The sequence below is a fragment of the Microtus oregoni genome, unplaced genomic scaffold (genome assembly GCF_018167655.1).
Source record: "Microtus oregoni isolate MIOR12 unplaced genomic scaffold, Mior012 000000F_ref0000247, whole genome shotgun sequence".
NCBI classification, from domain to species: Eukaryota; Metazoa; Chordata; class Mammalia; order Rodentia; family Cricetidae; genus Microtus; species Microtus oregoni.
Genome location: NW_024543059.1, coordinates 75,047,800 through 75,074,122, shown reverse-complemented (window position 1 = coordinate 75,074,122; position 26,323 = coordinate 75,047,800). Strand labels below are relative to the sequence as shown.

Genomic DNA, 26,323 nt, shown 5'->3' with positions numbered 1-26,323 from the left:
GCACAATTGTCTCAACAATTCACGACTGACGTTAGATGGCTTACCTCAGCAAATATAGTTTTAGCAGATCACTGAGATCAAAGCCCTCGTAGAATGGGCTCAGTGAGATCCCAGGTGAGTATCAACAACTCATTAGAGAAATTTTGTGGTAAAGATACATCAAGACCTGGTAAAGATGCGATGAAAACTTTGTTGTTTTGCTCTCTCTTTTGGAAGAACAATGGTACATTTCCCTACTGATAGAGAGAGAAGAAGAAATCAAATACTGATGACAGAAGAGAAAGAATGCCTTGTGGAGTGGAATAAGGATAGAGCCCAGCACACAAGTAGAAAGCATTGCCCATGCGCTTAAGCAGGCACTGACCTGTCGCTGGTGTAGTATTTCGCCCCTGACTGCTACTGACCTCCTCCTTCAGTGACTTTGCTTTTGATAGAGTAAAGAAAGCGGTCGAGTGAGGAAAAATGAAAGAGGCCACTCTGGTTGAGGGGTCACTGGTTAGACGACACCTGCTTGGAAAACAAGAGCCATAACTATTTCCAAAAAATCTATGTTGAACACATCTTTACCCCTGGACTTTGTGCCAGCTAAGAGCCGTAGAAGACCATGTTTGTGAACTTGGATGATTATGTACATTCCAGAAAAGTGTGTGGATTCGGGGATATATAATCCGGCTTTGCAACTGACAGCCCTTCTCTTTCTCACTGAAAAGTAATGTACTGTAGATTTAGAAAAAAAAAAAATGGTACCTGTCATGGAAATAAAAATTCTCCCTGGGCATTTCAAAATACTTGATTTAATACAACACATGGTTAAATGGATCAGCCAGTCCTTCAGGCTATGTGCTGTCTTGCTTCATTGTGTTTCTTGGTCCTTCCTGTGCTCTGTTTACTAGTTTGGGGGAGGGAAGTTCCTTCATTTGTTTTTCCATGGAATTTCAGTGATTGATAGACTGTGCTTTAATGATAACAAAATAGCATTGTGCTCAGCTACCAGCCCACCATCTGTTATGGTGGGAACCTTAAAATGTCCCCCACAAACTCATGTGTTGAAAGTTTGTTTCCCTACTTTTGGGAGTTCGTGGGAGCTTCCAGAGGTGGAACCCAGTTGGAGGACACAACTCATTGGGACATACCCTTAAAGTGGATCTTGGGATTCTGGCCATCTTCCCTGACCTCAACTGTCCTGTCCACAAGGAGGTAAGTAGCCCTCTCCACCAAGTCTTTCTGCCTTGTTTTTCTGCCTTACCACAGGTCCCAAAACAACCTGGCCGGATAACCAGGCACAGGAAGCTGAGACAAACCCCCTTTAAGTAGATTTTTTTCAACTATGCTGTCAAGCAGTGGAAAACAGATCAACAAGCTATTTCACTTGGTTTAAAATAGAGGGAAAAACAAATGACTGTGTTTTCCCTAACAGGAAATAAATTATTGGAAAACAAATGAAATGAGTCATCATATCTACACATAAATATATGCTGATAATTATAACAATACTTTCAGCTTTTTCCACTCTCTCCCTTCCCCGCCACTGCTATTTTTCCTCCCTTTCATGCTTATTGGGCCTTTCTTTTAGCCTTCAGCATTTCTTTAACATAGCACTTGTCATCTAAATATGTATGCACATATATGAGATAGATAGATAGATAGATAGATAGATAGATAGATAGATAAATAGATAGATAGATAGATAGATGCTTTGGAGGGTCTTTTTTCACTAAAATTGAAAAAAATAACTCAATGTATTAAATGAGCTTTAATGTAGAGATTTATAGGCCTACATATTTCAAAGATCAAGAGTATATCCATATGGCATATGGGCAGCTAGATCTAGGTGTAGAATAATATGACCAGACTCTGCTTAAATTGTAGCCCACTTTACAGTTATGCTGTATTTTATTAATGGATGAATATTTGAACTAATATTCACTTTTTGGCTATTTTGAATAAAACTTCTATGAGTATTCATGTATAAAGATTTGTGTGGAGATTGAACATTACCCTCCCTTCCCCCGAAACATTCCTATATTTAGACTTCCTTCCATTTGGTGACTCTGTGTTTAAGAGCTGCAGAGCTGGGGCAGTCAGGGTTGGAGGCATCTCAGGCAGGAATGCCTATCAATGAACAGACATATGTTCTAGAAGTCAGACATTGCTCTAGTTCTTTTCCCCTTCACCACAGGGAACAATCTTTCCTCCATATTTCGTAAATGTTCCTGTCTTCATTTCTTTTCTTTTGCTCTGATGAAGCACCATGACCAAGGCAACTTATAAACGAAAGAGTTTATTTGGGTTTTACTCTAACTCCAGGTGGTTAGAGTCCTTGATGGTCGAACAGAGGCAGCAGGTGACACTTGTGGTGGCTGGAGCAGCTGAGGGCTCACATCTCAGACCACAAGAATGAAACAGAGAAAGGAAACTGAAGATGGCCTGAGACTTTCAACTCTTAAAACCTTCCTCCAGTGATACACCGCCTTCAACAAGGCCACACCTCCCAAGCCTTCCTAGACAGTGCCTCCAACTGGAGACCAAGTGGGAGTGAGGAAGAAATGGGGGGTTAAGGGAACTGGGGGTGGGAGTGGGGGTGGCAGTGGGGGAGAACAGGGAGGTTTAAGGGACTAGGGGTGGGGGTAAGGAGAAGTGGGGGGAGGGGAGGGGACTGGGGGTTGAGGGGAGTGGAGGTGAGGGTGGAGGGGTCAGAGTTCAGAGACTACCAACTCATGTTTTTCCTTGACACCCCTATCTCCCCACTGCCATGAAAAGAATGACCCCTTTGATTACTATCTACCAAACTCCACGCAGGTACACATCAGCTGTGGCACCTGAGCTGTGTGAAGACTATGAAGTACAAGCCCAGCATCTCATCCCAGCTGTGCAGAGCAGGATAAAGTACTGCAGCGTTTGAAGGGTGACCCTGTGCGAATGAACACTGTCTAACCAATCTTGAGATCATATCGCAATGAGGGAATAAATGTTTTACATTTATCTGTGGCAATTTAATATGTAAAGACGTTCCAAAGAAGTGTCAGGACAAAACACGGGTTCTGAAGTCCATCCGCATCCGTTCCGCCCTGCTTTTCTTGTCCTCACAGCTATGCCATTTCCCATTTCTTCTAAAGCCACTTGTGGATCAGCACAGCACTGGAGTATGGGCTTGGGGTATGTTGTGTAAATAAAGTGAAAGCCAATATTTTTTATTGTGCACATGTGCCTCCAATTGTCATCAAACTAATCTTGAATTTTTTAAAGGGCCAGGGCTTCTATTTTTAATTTTTTTATTTATTATGTCTACAATATTCTGTCTGTGTGTATGCCTACAGGCCAGAAGAAGGCACCAGACCTCATTATAGATGGTTGTGAGCCACCATGTGGTTGCTGGGTATTGAACTCAGGACCTTTGGAAGAGCAGGCAATGCTCTTAACCGCTGAGCCATCTTTCCAGCCCCACCAATCTTGAATTTTGCAAGTAAACGTAGACTTTGTCTAAATGGAACAGATGGGAAGGAAGAAATTAGGTCTGTTCTGCCTCTTGGACTGCCATTGTGAGCTATTGGGCATCAAGGGCCACAGTCAATAGACCGTGGCCACCAGCTTCTATGAAACTGATGTCTTTCTTTCAGTCACGCACATAAATTAAAATTTTTATCTTTTAATTTAGTATGTGTATGTGTACACATGCTAGTGAGCACACACACACACACACGCCACAGCACATGTCTGAAAGTCAGGGCATAAGCTGCAGGAGTTCCTTTACCCCGTGTGGATGGAATGCGGGCTGGCAGGCTGAGCCATCTCATTGGCCTACATGTAGAGATGTTATCAGTGGTGTTCTATATGGGTTTGGATTTAAAGGTGTCTGGGTAAAATTTCCATATAAGAAGACATGCTCTTATACATGCATCTGTGCTGGAGACAATCTCAAGTTTCTCCGTTTTCACACTTTTGTTGCTCGGGAGGGCAAAGCTAGATTTTAAGCCCTTTTACTTTGGTAGAATAATCGGCCTTCTCTCCCTCCTGAACAGCTTCCAACTACTTTCCTTTCTCCCTATCAAATCCGCAGAGCACAGTTAAGCTCCCCATTCCCGCTAATTTCATAGCGCATTTGACAGAGCTTTGTATGCATCAAGAGAGATGAAAGAGCATCATGCGTGACCAAGGCCAGGTTCTCGATGCATACTTATAATGTGCTAAACTATTTGGGGAATGCCGCCATTATGTACACTTCAGAGCAAGGGGACATTGGGAAACAATTTTTTTCAAGGCAATAATTTAACTTTATTTTTTTAAAAAAGAATACGGCATCGTCTGATTGATTTAGTAAGAGCAAAGGCAACAGTCAATCATTTCTTTGGCTTGTTCATTCAATCCTTGAGCAAAAACTAAGCCAAGGTTACTTTAGTAGGATTTAAGGCAGTGAGACATATGTGAATAAAATGATATTAGGTCTATGTAATTCTGAATAATAAAATAAAGATTAAGATGGCAATATGTCCCGCAAGTACTGGTATTTAAACTTTAAAAATCAATCAAGAGAGAAGATTAAGTGGTGTTTCTTTGGTACTAAAAATGTAAAGCTAGGACCAAATTGTTCTATTTTCACAGATTTAAGATACACGGAATGATATTTAAAGATATTAATGTGACTATTAAACCCTTCAGTTTGTAAAGACATCCCTGTGAAGTACACTTAGGAGAAATCCCTGAGTATATGAAATACTCTATTAGTATCTTCCTTCAAAAAACAAAGAGGAATAATTTAACAGCTTTGCGAGACATAAACACAGTTCTTAGCACAAGCAGAACCCATTTCGAAGGCTCCCTCTGCAGTCTGTAGACCAGGCCACCTCGGGATCCACGGCACGGCTGATTCACAAGATGAAGTACCTTAGCCGTCCTTCGGCAGGCTGTTAAACCAGTCCCTTATGGACTGTCTGTTTTCTTTTACCCACTCAATATTGTTTTTCACCGTCTCCAGCACTTGCTCTCTCGGCTGTGCCCCAGCTCCAGCATTTGGGTATTTTGCGAAGAAGCTCTGCATCTAGAAGAGAGAAGGAAATTATCAGGAGACCCAGCTGAAGGCCGCCTTGTCAGGAATTCCATTTGGAAACTGGCTTTGTTGCTTCCTATGGGAAATTGGTTGCAGCGGCTGCTCCCGGTGTAGCACTCAGAATGAGCCTGCCAGACACGTGAGCAATCGCTCCTCTTGGCTTTGGGCCCTGAGAGCCTGTTTAACCACAAGAGGCTAAGATAGGGAAAAAGGGCATCATGCTGTGGTTACCATGGCCACCTTTGGGGATTTCTCTGTTGTCCGTGCCTTTCCCAAAGTGTCCCATGGACAATGTGGCCTGTAGCGTGATGGATTCTTCTCCAGGGGTCTGGAGAATTTCCTATACTTTCAGTTCATTTCCTAAATGAATGTAGGGAAAGTCTGTCTTCACCATAGTTCTATACTCTTGCCTACTCTCCAAGCTCCGTCCCCCAAAACCTGAACCAGAGTATTATCTGCCGTTTTCAAAACTAAGAATTATTTTGTTTCTTACCGTATACAAGAAGCTAAACATCTCCTCTAATGCACAGACATGGAGACTCCACGACATCTCTTTTTGTCCTGCGTTAATGGACATACTTTTTTCTTCACTGAGATTTCAGCAATTTAAGATTCCTTTCAAAATTCCCAAACTATCAATTCTGAGTGGACTCAAATCTCAACCAACTTATTCCAGAGTCACCAGCAGCTACCTGAATAGGAAGATCCACTCCATGCCCTTCTGTCAGCCTGTCCCAGCCTTCCCCAGCCTGTCACAGCCTGCCCCAGCCTGTCCCAGCTTCCCCAGGCTTCCCCAGCCTGACCCAATCTGTCCCAGCCTGTCCCAGCCTGCCCCAGCCTTCCCGGGCCTTCCATTTCTCATATTTTTTGTTTATTTGTTTTGTTTTCCTGGCTATTTGTTTTTTGGTTTTTTGGAAACAGGGTTTCTCTGTAGCTTTGAAGCCTATTCTGGAACTTGCTCTGTATACCAGGCTGGCCTCGAACTCACAGAGATCTGTCTGTCTCTGCCTCCTGAGCACAGGGATTAAAGGTGTGCACCACCACCGCTTGGCTCCATTTCTCAGTTTTTAAAGCTGTTTGTCATTTGGATCACTTTGCAGGTTAGTAAAAAAGCGGCATATAATTGATTCGATATGAGGGGTTTCTCTTTCTTCTTGTGTCTGGGATTTGATTGGAGAAATTACCATGTCCCTTTGGGAGAAAAGCTTAAGCTTGTTCCTTCCTAGACACGCAGAAGGGGATCCGGCCCCATACCTGCCAGAGCTGCAGCTCCGTGTTGAAGGGCTCAGCGATGGTGACAATCCGGCCAAGGTATCTGTCATTGATTGTGAATCTGTAGAAGAAACAGAATATTAGTGTCTGAGCCTGAAATCTCTTTTTCTATATGAAAAAGGTGTATGTGTAGGTGTGGATGTGAAGTAGTTTTCCAAAGAAGCTAAACACACTAATAAAATATGATGGTTGCTCAGAGAATAAAAGTGCCTGCCATGCAAGTCTGAGACCTGAGTTCAATCCTCAAATTCCACACTGGAAAGAGAAAAAAAAAAAAAACAACAACTCCTAAAAGACATCTTTTGACCAATGCACATATACAATCTATAATCATTTAAAAGCCAACACTTTTATAATCATATTCACGAGTGCTGTCCATAAAGTCCATACTTCATCTTGCATATAGATTTCATACCATTTCTCAGACACGGTAGACTGCTTGTTGTATCCCCCAAATACTTTCATTCCTCCTGGGTACGAGGGTACACAGATAACGACAGTGCTTCTCAGCCTACCTCAGAACTAGGTACAGATGTGCAACCTAATTCTTAGTAATAAAACGCAAACTAAGCAAGATGTCAAACTAGATCATAAAGTGACACTGTCTGCCTGCTTCACAAACACTTCCGCCCTTGGCAGGAAATACAGCCTCTGGCTTCCGGAGTGCTTGCTTTCCAAACCTTTTCTCTGCCCCCACGCTATACATCTCTTTTCCTCCCGCTTACTTGCTTCCCTGTAAGACACACAATGGCACCAATGTCTCTGCTAGTCTTTCTCTCTACTCCAAGCTGTACCACCATGCTGAGTCATTCCCACATGATCCCTGCAATGTTATCTCCTTAGTGTTCTGAGCATATTTGCAGTGATGGTTTCTAGGTTCCGCTTTAGGCATCCAATTCTCATAATGCCTTGGAGTCACTTTAAACCCACATCCGAAGTATCGATTCGTGTGCTGTCTACAACAAAATAGGCTTTTCAGTTTTCACCCTGACAATTCTAAGCCTAGCCTAGACTTCTGGTCCATTGACTCTCCAATGCCAGTTTCTACTGGACCACAAGACCTTCCTTTTACTCTCCACGTATTTATTTATGTAGTTGAGATGTAATGGTTTCATGCTCAATCACATTTTTAATTAAACCCTAAGTTCCCTTGTATTGTAATAATTCTTGTCTAGCAAAACCATAACTTGGGATGAAATCAGCTGTTCATCTTCTCAGGTTCTCTCAGTTGGTCAGGTTCTGGCTTGAGGAGTCACCAGACTCACCCCATATTGTCTCGTTGAACATTCACAGATTTAAATTCAAACAGTAATCTCTTCATTAATAGTCTTTTTCCATTTCCCCAGCCAGCACATTCATTGTCCATCAGTCTGCTCTTTCAAACATTTTCTCACTTCCAACCTCTAAACCTTGTCCCTCCCTTTCCCCTTCCCTAGAGATATCTTTGCCTTCCACTGTAGAGACAAAACACAAAGTAACTCCTACATGCTCCCGTGTCCCTGAGCTTTGATTCTGGTTTTCCTACTTAAAAAAGACAACTCTTAAAAAAAAACAAAACAAAACAAAACAAAAAACCTAACAACTTTGTTTTCTTTCACATACCGGGACTTTTTCATCAGTATTTAAATATATTAGGTATAAAATACCGTCAATATACAAAAGAAGAAAGGGGGGCCGGAGAAATGGCTCAGCAGTGAAGAGCACTGGCTGCTCTTTCAGAGGACCGGGGTTTGTTTCCCAGCACCCACATGGCAGCTCACAACTGTCTGTGGCTCCAGTTACAGGGATTTTTGACACCCTGACACAGACATACATGCAGGCAAAACACCAATACATGTAAAATAATAGCTAATAATAATAATAATAAAATTTTTAAAAAAGAAGAAAAGGAAGGAGACTCCCTTTTAATCTGGCATTTCTCTGATTTGTCTCTCCTTCCGTATTTGTCAAACTTTTCCATTACATTTTGCTATCGACTATTGCTGGCTCTGTTCACTTGGAGTCACCCCTCATCACTTGTCTAGAATACTCTTTTTAATAAAGCTTCGTTTTTACTATTGTTAATGATGTGTACCTTGGGGGTGGTATTGCATGAGTGTAGGTGCCTGTGGGGACCAGCCATTAGCTCCCTCTGGAGCTGGAATTATGGGTGATTGTGAGCTTCTTGAAGCGAGAGCTAGAAACTGAACTCAGCTCGTTGGCAAGAAGAGTTAAGTACTCTTAACTGCTGGACAGTTTCTCTCTAGCCCTAAACACTGCTTTCCGAGATCACTAATTTTATGTAAGTATATTGTTTTTCAGTAAAACTAACTGACTTTTTTATCTTCAATTTACTTAAATTCTAAGTGGCATCTGACAAGATATCTGTCTTGAAAAAAAAAAAAAAACTCCCCTCTTGCCCTTAAGAGAAAACCATAAACACATACGTAGCAAGCTGAATCTTGCCAGAAACTGAAGCATCACCCTTATTCCCTCACTTCCTCTTTTGTTTTCCAACTCCCCATGTTCTATGAGTCCTTCACCTCCACCATCACTTTACGGTCCAGTTTATTACTATCTTTTGCTGCCAGCTGACCACTGTCTTTGCTGGGACTGCTGCAGAAGTTCAGTGTGTTTCTCAACTCCACTCTGATCTCACCAGTGCCCGTGCTTTCCTGTCACCGGTGGAAGCATTCATTCTCAACATGAAACCATTGTTTGATTTTCTTACAAACGTCTTGTCGTTGCTCTTAGAATAAAAGTCAGATTTTAACATGACTCTACTCCTTTTAATGGTTATCCTGGTAGTCTCAGCCAAGATACTTCTGCTTCTGTTTACCTAACTCATTCCTGCCCTTCCTTCAATTCAGTTAGTACTTCCTTAGGCAGACCTCACTTCCAACTTCTTTCAAGCTGGTTAGTTTCCTCTTTGCATTATTTTAGTGTACTCCGAATTTCTTTTCTGGGTAGTTGTGTGCATGTATTTGTGAAATTCTTGATCTAATCTTGCTAGTTTTAATAATTCTTGACTTAATATTCCTCTCACCAAAGTCTGAGGTTCTGCAAGGTCCATTTCTTATTGAAGCCCAAATGCCAGTTATTGAATCTAACACAAAGCATGTGTGTTACATGACTTACTAGCCAAAGAATTTAACTTAAAATGATATTTTAGGGGGCTGGATACATAGTTCAGTGGTTAAAAGCACTGGTTGCTCTTCCAGAAAGCCCCGTTCAATTCCCACTACTCACATGACAGCTCACAACTGTCTGGGGTTCCAATTCCAGGGAATCAGACACCCTTACATAGACATTCAGGCAGGCAAACCATCAACACATATAAAATACAAATAAATAAATAAAATGACGCTTTAGGAGTGAGAGAAATGGTTCAGCAATTAAGAACACTTGCTGTTCTTCTAGAAGACCAAGGTATAATTCCTAACACCCTCAGAGAGGTTCCATTTCCAGGGGCTCTGACACCACCTTCTGACCTCCCCAGGCACCAGACACTGCATGTGGTGCACATACATGCACACAGTCAAAACACCCGTAAACATGAAATAGGAAAAAAATTTAAATTAAAAACATAGAAACAAAATGAGGTATTGATGAGGATATTTAAGAACACCACAGTATAGGAACATACTGGGGAAATGGGCAGTTACTCTAAAATGTCATTCATCAGAAATCGCAATGTCCTTTCTTTCAGTAGCAATATATTATAAGAAGAATGAATCATAAAATCCTGTGGACGGCGTGACTCTGTGTATCAAGCCAGCAGCCATGGAGAAATGACTCAGGAATGAACCCTGACGTGACAGCAGAAATTACTTCTGGCTGATTCTATTATAGATTACTCAAATATTCTTATTATCGCCTGCAGCTTCTGAAGAACCACACCTATCAGTTTTGTAAGGGGAAGACAGGAAGCAAAAAGAAGGAAATATGTGTTGTTGCAAAGAGGCTACGAATCCCAAGAACAGATGCTAACTGCAAGTCATTGTTGTTTGAATGGCCTCTACTTCCTGAAATATTGTTGTTTTACTCTTAGTAATTAAAAATTAGAAGAAATATTTGTGAAATAGCAACATATACATCGAATAAAAACTCCAAATACTTGTGTAAACACTACCTGCATAATGTATTTATCTCAGGGGCCCAATGTAATATAAAGTGCAGAAAATAGGTGAAAACATACTGTGTCTTCATCAAAGTGGCTAAAACTATAAGAATTTAAAAAGTTACATGAGGTCATCTTCTTTGACTTCATTTTTATATACCCTAATATTACATCATACAGAAATTACTTTGATGTATTCAAAACTTATAATTGAGTTCTTATTAAGTTATTTTGAGATAATATTTAAATGTTTAAATCATGTTCATTATCTCAAAATTATTGATTTTTTTTCATCTGTAGCAAACTCAAATCAAATTTGGTCAAACCCCACTACAGACCCATTGAGCTCATGGAGCTTCACAGTTTTCAGCTAAGGGTTTAGAAGACACCGGAACAAAGAGTCATCTCTCACAGATATTGGGCTTTGGGGTTAAGGCTCAAGCTGGAGGGCACAGTAGTGGCCTGGCAAACAGCAGTTATAAAGGTCACATGGAAAAAGCTCAATAGAAAAACAGATTATTTATTTGAGGGAAACAATAAATTTTTCAGAAATAGAGGCAGTAACATTTGGATTTGGAAATCATTCAAAAGTTTGGAAATATTTGAATAAAGCTTGGCTCATTTCAATTTGCTTGTCTTATTAATCTTTCACAGGAAAATTCTATTTCTTCAAACCAAACATAATTAATATTGCCTTTTGTGTAAAAGACATGTGGTTATTGTATGATCTGTGTGTTGGGGCCATCTGCAATAATATCTCATGAAAGTTAGAGCATCAGACAATAAAGAAATATTAAAAGCCTTTTGGCAAGGCTTGTGAGTCTAGCTCTGACAATTGTTAATCAATTCATTGTCTTTGGAAAATAGTTTAGTTTATAAAATCTAATATGCTTATTTTAAAGTCAGATGTAGATGGTCTCCATAGCAAGGCAAAACCTATTTTTCTACTTATTAATTACTAAGACATATAATAAGCAAAAGCTATTTTTATCTTTTCACAAGAATTTAGAAACAAACATTGCACTTCATTTATATAAATTTCATGCAGCATACATAGGCATGTGGTCTTTTAGCTAACAAAAAATACACAGTAGGTATTATTAGGCATCCATCTTTCTAAATGGAAAGTACTCCTTACACAAGAGGAATTCTATGCTCAGATAGCACGTTCTTGTTGAATAGATTTACTCAGTCCAAACCAAGCCTTTCTCTGAAACAATTATAAACTGATAAACAATGGATATGAACTTCTATGTGCATATGTCCTCAGACTAGTATGTAGAAATGGATGAACATTGCTAGGCAGTGATGACACACATCTTTAACCCCAACACTTGGGAGGCAGAAGAAGCAGGCAGATCTCTGAGTTCAAGGCCAGCCTGGACAACATAGTGAGTTCCAGAACAACCAAGGCAGTTACACAGAGAAACCCTGTCTCAACAAAAACAAAAAAAAACAAGAAATGGAAGAACAGTGACTCTCACCAGTTACAAGAATAGAAACAGCAAAAATCTATCAGCAACAGACAAAAGCAATGTAGAAAACTTTAGTTGAGAGGGAGAGATACACTGTGCATCTCAGAAAGAAAGGAAATAAAGACACAAAGGCAGTGGGGAATTGCAGAAGAGAGAAGAGGGGGGTTAAAAGTCATCCCTGTGGCTATGTTTCTCAGAGGACAGCAATTACCAACCACTGTTGATGGGAAAGATTAATACAGACAACAAAGAGATTTCCTAACATGAGGCTTACAGGTAGAATGATCTTTCGTTAATGTGTACACATTTATTAGGGAAATATATTTAGTCTCTCTTCGATTTTATATTCAGCCAAAGAAATGTCTTTTTAACAGAAATTGAGCAATGCTTTTAGAGGACCAGAGCCAAGAACGGCAGCACATCCTCTGTATGGGGGCCAAAGAAATAAGAAGCTTGGGGAAACACCTCTCGTCTGTTCTACTGTTCTTTTGTCATCCGTAGTTCCCATTTTCCAAGCTGCTATTACTAGGCATGAGGGTAGGTCAGTCATAGAGTGTGTGCTTTATGCTTTGCAGAGAGAAGGTCCTGGATCCTCCAGTACTCAGCACCAACAAACCACACACACACACACACACACACACACACACACACACACACACACGAGAGAGAGGGAGAGAGATTGCACATGCAAAAATCTCCACTCACCCACCCCCAAAGTGCTATTGCCTAAGAAATGCGTTCTCTTTTAAGACGCATTTGGAATACTTAGGTTATTATCTGGTTAATGGAGAAAGTGGAGAAATGGAAAGTTGCTGTATGTATGAGTTCTGGAGACACGGGGTTCTCTTTGGAGCCCAGCTCCAGGATGTCTCACCCCGTTCACAGTGAACAGTACCCGAGAACTAAACATGTGTCTGACATTTTGCTATGTATCCATCAGTACAGTGGGCAGGAATATGTCAACTTGTCTTAAACAAAACCTAGCGCAGTTTAGTTCTCTCTCCAGATCTCAGAATTTGGCTGATAGCTAGGAACAGCAACTTTCATCAAAAAAAGAATCCTGCCCAAAATCAACAGACCTGGAAGGACAGTGCTCTGGTCCTTTACCTCTGATAATATGCCTTTTGGGTATGGTACAGAAGTCAAAGAAAGTACACGGAAGAGAAGAAGAAGGCACCTGCAGAGAGGGTCAAACAAAGAGAACAAGAAGCCATCATCCGCTCGTCCCACCTGTCGACCAGATAGTCCCAGTTAAGTTGTATCCAGTTCCAGGCCATGCTCTTCCCATAGGTGTTGTAGGAGATGTAGCGGATGACAGTAAACACATCCTGGGACTTGATGATATCGGGGTCTTTGAGCATTTCCAGATACCTAAGTGAAGGCAAGAAGAAAACTGCTTCAAAACGAACTTTGACTGTTAACTGTCATGTAAGTTTCAGGGCCACACTGCTTTCATCCCAGCAGCTCAATTCTCGAAGGATCTCCTGACAGAGTGAATTAAATATGACAAATGGGGGAACAGACCTTTTAGAAAAAAAAATTAGTGTATTCAGCTGTTTTTGAAGACTAACCTCTAATTTTGAGGAGCGCTAAAATATAAGCATTTAAATCTAATAATTTTCGCTAATTAATATTAACTATTACAGCTATTATTGAAAATTAAACTACTATGAAAATGTGTATGGACATGCTTGCATGTGTGTCTGTGCATCACTTGAGGGCCTGGTGCCCATAGAAGCCAGAAGCGGGCATCAGTTCCCCTGAGACTCGAATTAGCAGACAGTTGTGAGTCACTCTGTGGTTTCTGGGAATGGACTAGGGTCCCCTGAAAGAGCAGTCAGTGCCTCGAACTGCTATGCCATCTCTCCAGTCCCCAAAAGTTATTTTAAATCACACATTAAGCATGGCAGTCCTGGTGGGAAGTAGAGGCAGTGAGATTGCCTTAATGTTAATCTACAGGGCCACACCGTGAGACCTTGCCTGAAAAACAAAATTAAAAAACAGAAAATTAAAAATAAATTATACCTAGCCTGGGGAGTGGTGGCACACACCTTTAATCCCAGCACTCGAGAGGAAGAGGCAGATGGATCTCATGAGTTTGAGACCAGCCTGGTCTACAGAGTGAGTTCCAGCACAGTCAAAGTTATACAGAGAAACCTCGTCTCAAAAATCAAACAAAAAAGTAGTGATAAAATAAATTATACCTAAGTGTACGTGGTAACACTAGAAGACTTGCCTGGCATGGACAAAGCTTTGGTTGGATTTAATCCCAAACACCACAAAGCAAGCAGAAGAACTTACCTTGCCAAAAGAGTAACATCCTTGACGGAAGCTAATCCATAGAGCAATTTTTCTTTCTCTTGGGCTAGGGAGGTTTTCTGGTATTGCTCTAGAGTATAGTTCCATGATCTCTCATTGCCAGAGTCCTGCATCCCGTAGCGGTACACCAGAAGCCGAAGATTTACAGGGATGCTACCAGAAGAAACAGTGTTTCAGGAATTTCATGTGTTTACTCCCAACTCTATGGAAATCTTCTAGATAAGCAAACAACATGAGTAGTCACCTTTTACCCTCTTGTACCCAGTCCTCAAATAACTTGGAGGCGTTGGCCAAGGCATCTCCGTCTCCCATCTTGCATGCAAATCCTAATACAGAGGAACGGAGTAACCTTAAAAAACAAACAAGCACAGAGCCAGGGCCTTAGCACATTTTCATCATAATTTAAAACACAAACACACAAATGTTAAGTAAAAATTAGTTTGTAAAAGGTAAGGAATAACTTTTGGATGTGGCTTCCAGTATCGTTCCATCCCAGAGAATCCGCAATGGGCTTCACTTGACTTTGGAAGTACGTCTGAAATAGAAGCAGAATATACCATGAGTAAGAACCGGCTTTCTATCTGCATTTTGTGTCACTTAGAATTCCCCACTGCAATCTCTGTGCTACTAGTTTTGAGAAGCTTGGGCCAGCACATAGAGAAAGAAGGTGTTCACATTTTACAGCGCTAAACTTTCCTTCTGTCCTAAACATAGACATCATCTAGATCTTTCCTCAATTTGTTCTAAAAATATTGACTGAGACTGCCTTTGATGCTTGATTGTCAACTTGACACAACCTCGAATCACCTGAGAAGGGAGATTCAGTGGGGGACTGTCTAGATCTGGTAAGTCTATGCGGATTTGTCTTCGTTCTATTATTTGATGTGGGAAGACCCTAGGAAGGGTATTCTAGGTTAAGAGTGGAGAAAGTAAACTGAGCAGTCACAAGCACGCGTTAGTTCTTTGCTCTCTGCTCTTAACTGTGGATGTAAAGGCCGCTTCAAGTCCCTGCCACCCTGACTTCCTGGCAATGGAGTGTGTGGCAGTTTAAATGTAGTTGCCCCCCATAATCTCATAAGGAATGGCATTAGTAGGAGGTGTGGCCTTGTTGGAGGAAATATTTCACTGTGGAGGCAGGTTTTGAGGTCTCATATATCCTCAAGATATCACCCAGTGCCACAGTCCACTTCTTGTTGCCTTCTGATCGAGAAGTAGTCAGCACCATGTCTGCCTTACTCCCCACCATGATGATAATGAACTGAACCTCGAAACCAGGTGGCCACCTCAAGTAAATGTTTTCTTTTATAAGAGTTACCATGGTCATGGTGTCTCTTCACAGCAATAGAAACCCTATCTAAGACATACAGTAACCTGGAATTGTGAACCAAATAAACCCTCTCCCTTAAATTGATTTTATTGGGGTATTTTTCACAGCAACAGAAATAAAAACCCCAACTATTTCTTCATTATAGTAATAAGTAGAAACCACCTCACATGCTTTTGATACTAAGATGACTGTTTAAGCATTGATGAAATATTAAAAAGTGATTGCTATTTAGATTTACAAAGATAATTTAGGAGTCCTCACTATCCCATTACCACAGGCAGGCAAGTACTAATGGCTCCTAGTACACAAATGAAACCAATCCTCACAAATAACAAATCATTTTTTCAAAGATCTTTCATTTAATACACAAAATAGCCAGATTTGGATCCAGAATTTATTTAAAATTGCAAGCAGCCTGCTGAAGTGCTATTGAAATTAGAAAGAAAAGGTAAACAGAAATGACAAACTTAAAAGAAAATCCCAACGTGGAGATGAGAGTAAGAAAATACAATTTTCTTATTTTGTTAAATTTTGTCAAGAATACTAATTTAGCAGATAAGTCCATCTTAAAGTAGTTTTAGTTTATAGTTTAAAATGCTATAAATTTAAATAAAATAGTCATACACTTTGATACTAAAATGTATACTCTTCTGAGGAATACTGAAATACAAATATGAAACACTTCAAAGTGGAAAAGATCAGACCATCTGTCCACTTTGATTAGACAAGTCCTCGCACATCTTGTGATTTCATTCATGTGGTGGAGAGATGGCCTGCAAGAGCCCGTTTCCTTAGAAGCCACCCCAGTCTACCAAACATTTACATTTGTGGTATTCCCCAGAGCATTGATGTTACCTCTATCATGGGGTACAGCTCTGTGTCATCTTCAAACATGCTAATGATGTAGGTTACAGCTGAAATGGCTCTCTGCCATGGCAAGAAATCCTTTTCTGATTTGAGATACTGAGTCAAATTCAGCGCTTTCCCATAGTCTAGAAGTTTAGCTCTGAGAAAGAAAACACATAGGACAACTAACTGAAACCCGGACTTAAAGTGGAAAGGACCAGTATGGCGAGTCTAGCATGCCATGCTGGTTACAATCCTAACAAACAATTAAAAAACTGCACTTACCAGCTGGAGAGATGGCTTAGTGATTATGAGTACTTCTTGTTTTTGCAGAGAACCCAAGTTCTCAGCATCCCTGTCAGGAGGCTCACAATCTGCTTGCAATTCTAGCTCTAGGGTTTCAGATGCTCTCTTCTGTCCTCTGCAGACTCCCACACATATGTGTGAACACATACACACACACAAACACACACACACACGTACATAGCTAAAATATGTCTTTATAAAAATTGCACTTATTGTTAAGACTCAGCTGAAAAGTTTGGGCCAAAGCTGAGTGATGGGGCACTTGCCTGGTACCCTGGTAGTCAGAACCGCAGAAAATTATGAAAACCTATTTCTGAAAGTTCAGTTCAGATATATTTGAACAGAACGTTAGCTAGAAAACTTGTCCATAACATTGTGAATGTTGATACACACAGAAAATGCTACTTGCAGTCTTGACTAGAGACGTCTCTCTAGGTGGTAAGCAGAGGTGAATGAAGAAGATGCATGACTGCACTAGGAACTGAGATTAAGAGATGATTGAACATGCAGTTCTAAGTTGGACATCTCTATGTTTCCCTGTAAGGTTCAGGGAACACTGCAGAAGAGGTCCAACTCAGGAGAGCTTTGGAAACACATCTTCGCTGTTAAGAAGCTGAGGTGTATGCTTGGTCAAGTAATAGACGAGAACTTGTAAGGAGGATCATCTTTTACATCCCATCTACCTATTTTCTCATTTATTACTTACAATATGTAGTCACCTCTAGTTTTCTATAAGGATATTGATCCAGACAGAGGTTAAAAGGTGACTCCAATTTCTACTGAACCAGGATTTTAGTCAGGTTCAAAAGTCTATTGTTAGCCGGGTGGTGGTGGCGCACGCCTTTAATCCCAGCACTCGAGAGGCAGAGGCAGGCTGATCTCTGTGAGTTCGAGGCCAGCCTGGTCTACAAGAGATAATTCCAGGAGAGGAACCAAAAAACCACGGAGAAACCCTATCTCGAAAATCAAAAATAAATAAACAAATAAATAAATAAACAAACAAACAAAAGTCTATTGTTTAACCCTTTGGAAAACGTCAACATTTTTGGACTTCTGATGTTATTAAGGAGTCCATGTCAAATGTTTCTGCTTAAAATAGGAGCCATCAATCTGATTGGCTAGTATTGAACAATAACGCCAACAGTCACATATTGCAATGAGTTGGGTCTGGATGCCCATTCTCATAAGAGGATTTCTTGGACACTAATAAGCAATGATTATACAGTACAGGTTAAAAAAAAAGTGGGCACCTCAGAATAATGCCCAATTCAGGCAGAGGAGCCAGAAGCGGTTTCCTAAGGAATCCTCATCTACCCTCATGCTTAGACAAAGCTACTGAAAAGCAAAGAAATCAAATCAGCTGTGTTTCTAGCTACTGCAGAGAGTCAGAAACTTCATAAAAAATTATTAGGGTTAGGTGATCTGAAAAACGTCAAGAGGTTGCTTCTCTCTCTAAGTTCAGATCACTCTCAGATCATGAAGAAAAGTCAACTCTCCAAAACAGTTCCAAAATGCTCACCAGTGCAAGAGCACTGTGGTTTGTTCTTCTTGTCCCAGTGACTTAGACAAAAATTCATAATTCTAGACCAAAATATCTAATAGTAAGCTTGGGCTCACAAAACTAAAACACTGTATGTCTATTAAATCAAGTTATGAAGGTATATTTTAAAACAGTGTCATTTATATTTGAGGGGGATGGGCCTGCCACTGTATGCATGTGGCGGTCAGAGGGCAGTATTTTGGAATTACTTCTCTCCTATCATGTGGGTCCTGGGACTCGAACTCAGGTCATCAGGTTTGGCAGAAGTCACCTTTACCCTCTGAGCCATAGCATCAGTTTAAGATGCACTTTTGGTCATTTTAAAATATCACAAAGCAAGCCAGAGACCCTGATATGGAATATATCACACCTCATGCCAGCAAATAGGAATGGGAAGCTTGGGTGTCTGTGAATAGCTAATATTAGTATTTGCTATAAGGTTCAGGTGAAGTTTTTTTTAAAAAAACAATAAATAACAACAATGTTTAAAACACAGACTGTGGATGTTTTCAATTTTTAAAAAATTTCATACTTAAGTGCAGTTGTAATTAATTTTGAAGTTGTATGGGAAAACTCACGGTATTGTAAGTGGCCCAACCACATCGTGAGACATACCTTGCCAAAGCAAAAGCATCGTCAATAAAACTTGCACGGTCAGCAGCGGAGAAGCTCTGGAAGAGGAAGGAAAAAAGCAAAAGCCATGATTCTCAAAAGCAAAGAGCATAGAAAAAAAAGAGCATCGAAAAAGAAAGAGCATCTTTAAAATGCTGTTCATTGGAACAAAACGACAACACTTCCTAGCCACGCTGTCTCTTACCAAGTGGTTTGAGGAGAGAGTCCCGGCTATCACGTCCCAAGTTGCTTCTTCATAATTTACACGGTAAAATCCAATGTGATCTGGGTTTATTTTGAGAAAATCTTCTGCACTGAGACTAGAATTCAAACTGATTTCTGTGGTAGCAAATAAACACTAATTAGAAACATGTTTGCATACACTGTAAACACAGAGAAATTAGACCCAGAGGGCAAAAAGGGAAAAAAAAAAGGAAAGAAAAGCAATATTAGCTCAAAGAGTAGAGTTTGATTTGGACCCAAAGCCCCTAAGCCTAATTCTTATTAAGTTGCCTAACTTTAGAATGTCACTGGAGTGAGCAAGATGAACAAGAAATAAGTAATGTCAACAAGCATCCTGCTATTTGTAACTTACACTCCTCCCTGGCAGAAACTTGCCACATGAATGCAATAACTCTAAGTTGGTCAGTCCTGCAGTAAAGAAAACGATGCCCAAGCACAAAGAAATCCATTCTTCCTAGGAGGAGTCCACACATTCCCAAGTGTAATGGATTAAATGTGTAAAGGCTGTGTCATTAGGACGACCTGGAGAAGGAAGGGCTGAGATGCAAATCTTCAAAGAACACCTTTTCAAAATCATCTCGGAAGCGGGACCTACTGGTATATGTTTAGAATTCCAGCTACTCGCGGGACTGGGGTGGATTATACATTCGCCACGTGAGTTCAAAAGCCAGCCTGGGCAACCTAGTGAGACCTTGCCTCAAAATCAAATTGAAACCGATCTGGAGATGTGGACCAGTGGTGGAGTACTTGCCCTGCAGCGGGGAGCCCCCAGATCTAATCCCCAGAACAAAATGGACCCAGATTGTTGCTCTGCAGAGTACTAATGGGAATATCACGACGTGATTAAGGAGTCAGGATGCGCTGCAAATGACTTGGTTCCCAAAGACAACGCTCTTACTTGGCAACCCACTTCCCACAAGTGCTTTCAATTTTCTTGGTCTTTGCAAGGTCGTCTAAGTCCTTATCTCAGCTCACGGTGATAGTGCTTTTTTATCAGTGGAGTTAGCAAATTAACTTTCTTCCCAAAGTGCCACCCAACACACACATAGGGCTCCAGCGTCAAGCTTTTAGAAGCCCAATGCTGAAGGGACAGAGACTTAAGTTTAGGTCGAATATACACCTTAAAAACAATAGCTGTGCTCAGATACCACGAGGATTTGTCAGTACTGCGTCTATTAATTATATGTTCTGTCTGCATGGAAAGTGGACTATCCAAATAATCGCGTGGCGACTTAGCATGTGTGCGAGATCTCAAGGAGTTTACTGTGGTGACAATGTAGGGAATAGCGCTGGAAATAGCCGATGGGGCTGGCAAAGAAGACTAGAGTTCCTGGCACATACCAGGTGAAAGAAACTATTCTTCGAGAGGGAAAAACACAGAGAGGATGGTCAAACAAGGGAACAACATGCCTGAGTCTGTTTGCTAGAAAAATAATTTTGACAGTAATATGGAAGATCTTCTAAGACCAATTTGGAGCCCAGCTGTAATAATCTAGGACAAGAAAGGGTGAGAACTTGGGCCCATGTGGCCACAATGAGAATAGAGCAGAGAGACACGGTAGAGGGAAAGCCGGCATAGCCCTCCTTCTGCCTGGAGGGGGCGGGGGAGGGCAGGGCGAAGGCTTGCACTGTAGGATGAGTGATGGTCTTGCTGCCAGAGAATAGAGGAAGGCAGGTTTGGGAGGAAAGATGATTTAAATTTTGGAAGCATTTGTAAGGTCTGGAAGATATCCAGGACATGGTAGTTTTTCATAATATATAAGTAAGTTCTTCAACAAGACAATCGGTTTCCTTAGGAGCCTTCGGAGCAGGTACTTGACAAATTACAAACCCTTACCTCACTCCCGCACTGTTCATCGTTCTTTGTCATTTGGCCATGAAGAAGTTGTTGAAAGGAAGCTAATCTTTTGGCAACCTCACCCTTTGACTGTTTGTACTGGGAGGAGAGTTTCTTGGTAAGGGTAAAGCCATATGTTACTGAAGATAGAACAGGAACTTCTAAGTTTGACAGACCTGGGATAAAATCCTTTCTACGAGACTGGCAAGCTGTGTAACACCGGCCAAATCACTTGACCTCTCTGTGTTCCAGATTGCCAGGAGGAAAACGGGGATCAAAATCCCTCTCGGGGCTGTTGTGAAGATTAAGTGAGATAACGCAGATAAAACGGGGTCACATCGTTAGGTGTTATGTGACCAACAGGTGGTAGCTATCCCCATTATTATGAAATGGGATAGGCTGCCAGTTCTAGAAATAGCCAAGCAAATATAAATAACATTGAGAAGTTCCTGGCAATCCATCTAAATACTGCGGTAATTTACTGTGCTTTCTATGTGCCGAGTTAAGCCTGTCTAACGTTACCGTGATTTTTCTCACTTTATGGATGAGGAAGCTGAGACCCAGGAAGTCGGTAGTTAAGGACTTTCCAAGTTCATGCTTCTTTGAGAACAGTTGGCAACAGCAAACTGTAGGGTTGCTCCATGATGCAAGGAAGCAGGTCGAACTGAAGCATGGATGCCCACTTATGGGTAAGAGTGTGCATCTGTTTGTATTCCTTTTAACGATTGTAACACTAGCATGCATTCTTCACGGGATACCCAGGAAATAAAGTATAAAGAATGCCAGGCGGGGTGGCACATGCCTGAACTGCATGCAATTCCAGTACTCATGAGGCCGAGGCAGGAGGATGGCTGCAAGTTCGAGGCCAATCTGTGCTGCAGAATTGATCCTGTTTCAAACAGAACCAAACCCCAAAACAGTATACATACTAATATAAAAGTTAGTCATCAAGCTGACTTCTTTAAAATTGCTTTATGTGTACATGTGGGAGACCCTTCCACACGTGTAAGCAAGCAAACACAAACAAGCATGATGGTGCTCCACCTACTCTTTCCATGATGAATAATCTTTGGTCATTTGAAGTTATACTCCGAAGTCTTATATTTTGAAAATGGATTTGCAAGGACCACAGGGACTCTTATCACCCACTTTCTAAATGCTTTTGTTCTCTTTTCACTAGTTCGGTGCAGCAAATGCTGAGTAAGTTATCCCTGGCTGAGGGCTCTTCTAAGGAATTTCACTCTCAGGGCTGGTGATCCAGTGAGTGAAGGACTGGCCACACAAATGGAAGACTCGAGCTGTGATCCCCAACATCGCCTAGAAGGCACACACCTGTAACCCCAGTGTTAAGAGGGAAAACAGAGGTGGATCCCCAGGGACTTTGGCCAGCCAATCAACCCAAAACAGTGAGGTCCAGGTTGAAAAAGAGATCTTTCCTCAAAGACTAAGGGTGGAGAGTGCCTGAACTCAAATCTCCATACTCAGACACATATAGTTGAGGGTGTGTGTAGCAGTGCACACCCATGCCTGTAGCATGCACATATATACACAATAAAAATTTTTTAATTAATTTAAATTTTCCACTCTCTAAAATTAAGTATGACCCTTTGTAAAATGGACTTTTTCCATCCACTTGCGGTAATGTTTTCAACAAAAATTGTGCCGCGTGTGTAATTCCAGCTATTCGAGAGACTGGTGTAGAAGGATCATGAATCAGGAGTTGAAGGCTAGCTTGGAAAACTTACTGAGATCCCAGAGTGGCGCAAGGGAGAAGAGAAGAGAGATGGGGGAGGAAAAGGGAAGCGAGGAACTGAGCCATGATTGTGTGAGTTAAAATTACAGGGTTTTCCCCCAGAGTTTAGCAATCGACACAGAGCATTTGCCTGCCAAGAAAGTCGCTTGCATTTGTTTGTTCTTTGGCTTTTGAGACTAGATCGTGCTACATGGCCCAGGCTAGCCTGGAACTTGCTGTATACCCAAGGCTGACCTTGAATAAACGACCCTCCATCCTCAGCCTCCAGCTACAATTTTAATACATAATATGCAATTCAAGAAAGTCTGAAAAAAAATGCAAGCAGACTATCACGAGGAAGGGTTTTCCTTAATGGTCATTTGGGTGATTCGGAAAGATACCTACAAAGAAGAGCTGGAGGGTGAAGACGTCCTGGTGTGTCTCCCACCTGCCCCAGGACACAGGTGCTCGTCTGAGCCCGCACGGGAATTCTCACTTTTCTTAACCTCTGAGAAGTCTGGTTCTACAGGCAATAGCATTCATGGAAGAAACTGCTAGCTGTCCCCTTTGCTAGGTAAGAGCTAGACCGTATATACTAGTCTCCTTCACTGCTAAGTAGCATCATACTGTTGAAAATGAGATGGGAAAACGTAGACAGAAGTGGTCAATGCTTTAGTAACCCTGGTCCCCCTGGCATCTTTCTGTGCATCCTTGTTGGAAAACACTCGTGAAGGATTCCAACATCCAGGTTGCACTGGGATTACACGATGGAAAAAAACAGAATTTCCCAGCTGTTATTTGCTCAACAGTCACCTGAAGACGTGGCAAGTCAGAAACACTTCCTCTAGCTTTTGTGCAAACAAGGAGTTTTCATGGCAACAAGGCACAGTTGACAGTTTCTAAACACAATAATCGGGCTCTCCTGGACAGTGTCAGTATCACTGTGTCAGTATCACAGTTTGATGACATCTTTAAAGTGATGGCTTTATCCTGTGATCCCCTAACTTACTTAGTATATTCTCACTGGAAAGAGATATCTGATTAGCCTACACGGGTACAATGGCTCACTAGTATTCCAGCATAATACATAGTATTCCAGATTAATACACGCAACAGGCAACATTCTTGCTTAACCTCTTGTGTTTGGTTCAGGTGAATAAATCTTCCAAGACTTGACCAGAGCTGAGCTGACAAACTCAAGTTCTGAACCAGCACATCGGATTCCATGATTTTACATTACACAAGACTCAGTGTGAAAATGGGAAGACAGTCCTTCCCTCTTTGACACATATAAATATATGATTGGGGCTTGTTTGGTAATGAGTGTTTAAACATACCCATTTGAAACATTTTAGTAAACTCTATTTCCATGATACTTGGATTTGCTCATGTAAATTCTTACAGTCCAGACATGAAAGTCATAAACATCACCATCCCCAAATCCATACATGCCTAGGTCTTAGACCCTCCTCTAGATCCTGCATCTGGAATAACAACTTAGGCCCCTTCAAAACCTCACTCCTGGAATAATGTCTTAGACTCTCTCCTACTTCTTAGGCCATCTCCTATAGTAATGTCTTAGGCCATCTCCTATAGTAATGTCTTAGGTCTTCCCCTATAGTAATGTCTTAGGTCGTCTCCCATAGTAATAATGCCTTAGGTCTTCCCCTATAGTAATGTCTTAGGCTGTCTTTTAGACTCCACACCTAAGGTAATATTTTAGCCCCTTTCCTAGCCTTCAGTCCTGGAGTAATGCCTACAGAAACAGTGTTCAAGCAAGACTGATAACTCCTTTGTCCTGTGACAAATGTCATCTAAGTAATAGAATGCAACAAATCAAAGCATGAAGATGGTATCCTGCTAGATGTAGAACACAGCTAACATCGAGGGAGAACAGGCAGGGCATGCAGCCCTCCGCTAAGCAAGTGCTTGCCAAAGTCTTACCATGTGCCGACAACCTAGCAGTTGTTGATAATCTATGGGGGACAAGAGATACAGGAAGTAAGCACCTTGTATCTTCCAGAGCTTATAATTTAGTTGAAAAAGAAAAGAGAGCAAATGGAGTTTGAATAACTATGATTTCTGTTCAAATAACCAACCACTAACACTAAGAATAAAAGGACCAACAACGCTGCCAGCATCAGCTATATAAGAAGAAAGTACTTAGGATGATTATCTTCTAATAAAATGCCAGTGACCACAAATCCCAGCAGTAAAGGCAATATATGTTGTTAAAAATAAATTCAATTTAACGGGGTTAAGACAATTTAAATGAGGGTGGGTTTTTTTTTGGGGGGGGGGTCTGGGTTAGAATAGACAGAAAACATTTTTTTTTTTGGCGTGATATACTTCTCTTGTTAGATACCATATATCCTCCCTTCCCATTGATTAAAATACCATATACAATACTTGTGTAAATATAACACCCCGGAAGTCCTGTTATTGCTCGGGGCATTTATAACTGATGAGTCATCAGAGTGGTCAAGTGCAGGGGTGTGAGACAAGTAACATGAGCTGGTTGCCCATCCAGTCCACTCAGGACATATTTGTCATCTGTGCCCTGGGCTGAAGACATTCTCAAACAGGAAACAGGAACTAGTGGCACAGCCTAAAAATGGAGCAGGCCCTTTGAAGTAAGAAGAGGTGTCTAGTGTTTTTCTGACCAAGAGACTAGTCGTGATTCTGAAGTTTCAGATAAAGGGAGGTCTGTTACCACAGCTCCTTAGACACCTGAGCCCTGCATGCATTTATTCATTTATCCATTTATGCATACAATAAACAATCACTCCGTGTCTGCTCAAGCAACAGAGCAGCAGCAACAACCAGAAAGTCATTCACTTCCTCTAAAGAACATTCTATAAGGAAGAGAGACACAGATACACCAATAGAGACACAAACGCCGTGTTGGACTTGTCTGAGAGCTGGGAGGGAGCAGGCAAGTTCCCTCTCCTCTTGCTGTCTGAGGCACAGACCCCACTCTGGACTTCATCAGCCTGTACCCTCAAACTCTAGTGAGGTGTAACTAATGAGACGTAACTGAGTTTTGACCTAGGTATTTTGTCCACAACAAGCTTTCCTCTACCAGTCCTTGTCCTGTGAGTGTCTTTTATCACCTGCATCATGGTCACAGACCTCTCTGTTGACCTGCCCTAGGCAGGAGTCTACAAGATAGGAATGGTTGAACTTCACTCTCCTGATGTTCGTTCCCAAACTGCATTCCAAACTATTTTTTAAAAAATATTTATTTGAGCTAGCAACATAGCTAACTTGATTACTACAGGCACAAAATCTTAGATTTTATCCCCAGCATGGTATAAAGAAGGTGTATAAGCTCATGCTTGTAATCCTAGCACTCAGGTGGAGCAGGAGAGTCAGGAGTTTAAGGTCATTCTTGACTACATAACAAGTAGGAAACCAGCCTGACTCACATGAGACTCTGCCTCAAAAACAAAACAAAACAAAAAGTTACCTGAAAGAATGAACTAATGAATTAAGGACTGAGTATCCAAAAAATTCTTTCTAATAAATATATAACAAATATTAGAAAAAAAACCGTTTATTCTGAACTCTTGACACTTGTTTTCTGAGGAGCTTTCACTATCTGGAACATTCTCTTAGATGAAATCCTCGTTCCAGGAAAACACTGGGAAAATTATGTTAGAATGGATGAA

The 26,323-nt window shown here is 41.1% G+C and overlaps 1 protein-coding gene across 1 annotated transcript in view; it reads right to left on the bottom strand.

Moving 5' to 3' along the window:
- Positions 1-4,247: 4,247 nt before the first annotated feature.
- Positions 4,248-26,323, bottom strand: part of LOC121446493 (glutamyl aminopeptidase) — a 66,820-nt gene continuing 44,744 nt past the window's right edge. The window contains exons 12-20 of the mRNA XM_041649159.1: positions 19,046-19,179; positions 18,844-18,899; positions 16,392-16,542; positions 14,671-14,744; positions 14,454-14,558; positions 14,192-14,362; positions 13,121-13,261; positions 6,299-6,377; positions 4,248-5,035 (exon numbers count right to left, since the gene is read on the bottom strand). Of these exons, the coding sequence (XP_041505093.1) occupies positions 4,883-5,035; positions 6,299-6,377; positions 13,121-13,261; positions 14,192-14,362; positions 14,454-14,558; positions 14,671-14,744; positions 16,392-16,542; positions 18,844-18,899; positions 19,046-19,179 (1,064 nt within the window). The 3' untranslated portion in view covers positions 4,248-4,882. The remainder of the gene's footprint in view (positions 5,036-6,298; positions 6,378-13,120; positions 13,262-14,191; positions 14,363-14,453; positions 14,559-14,670; positions 14,745-16,391; positions 16,543-18,843; positions 18,900-19,045; positions 19,180-26,323) is intronic.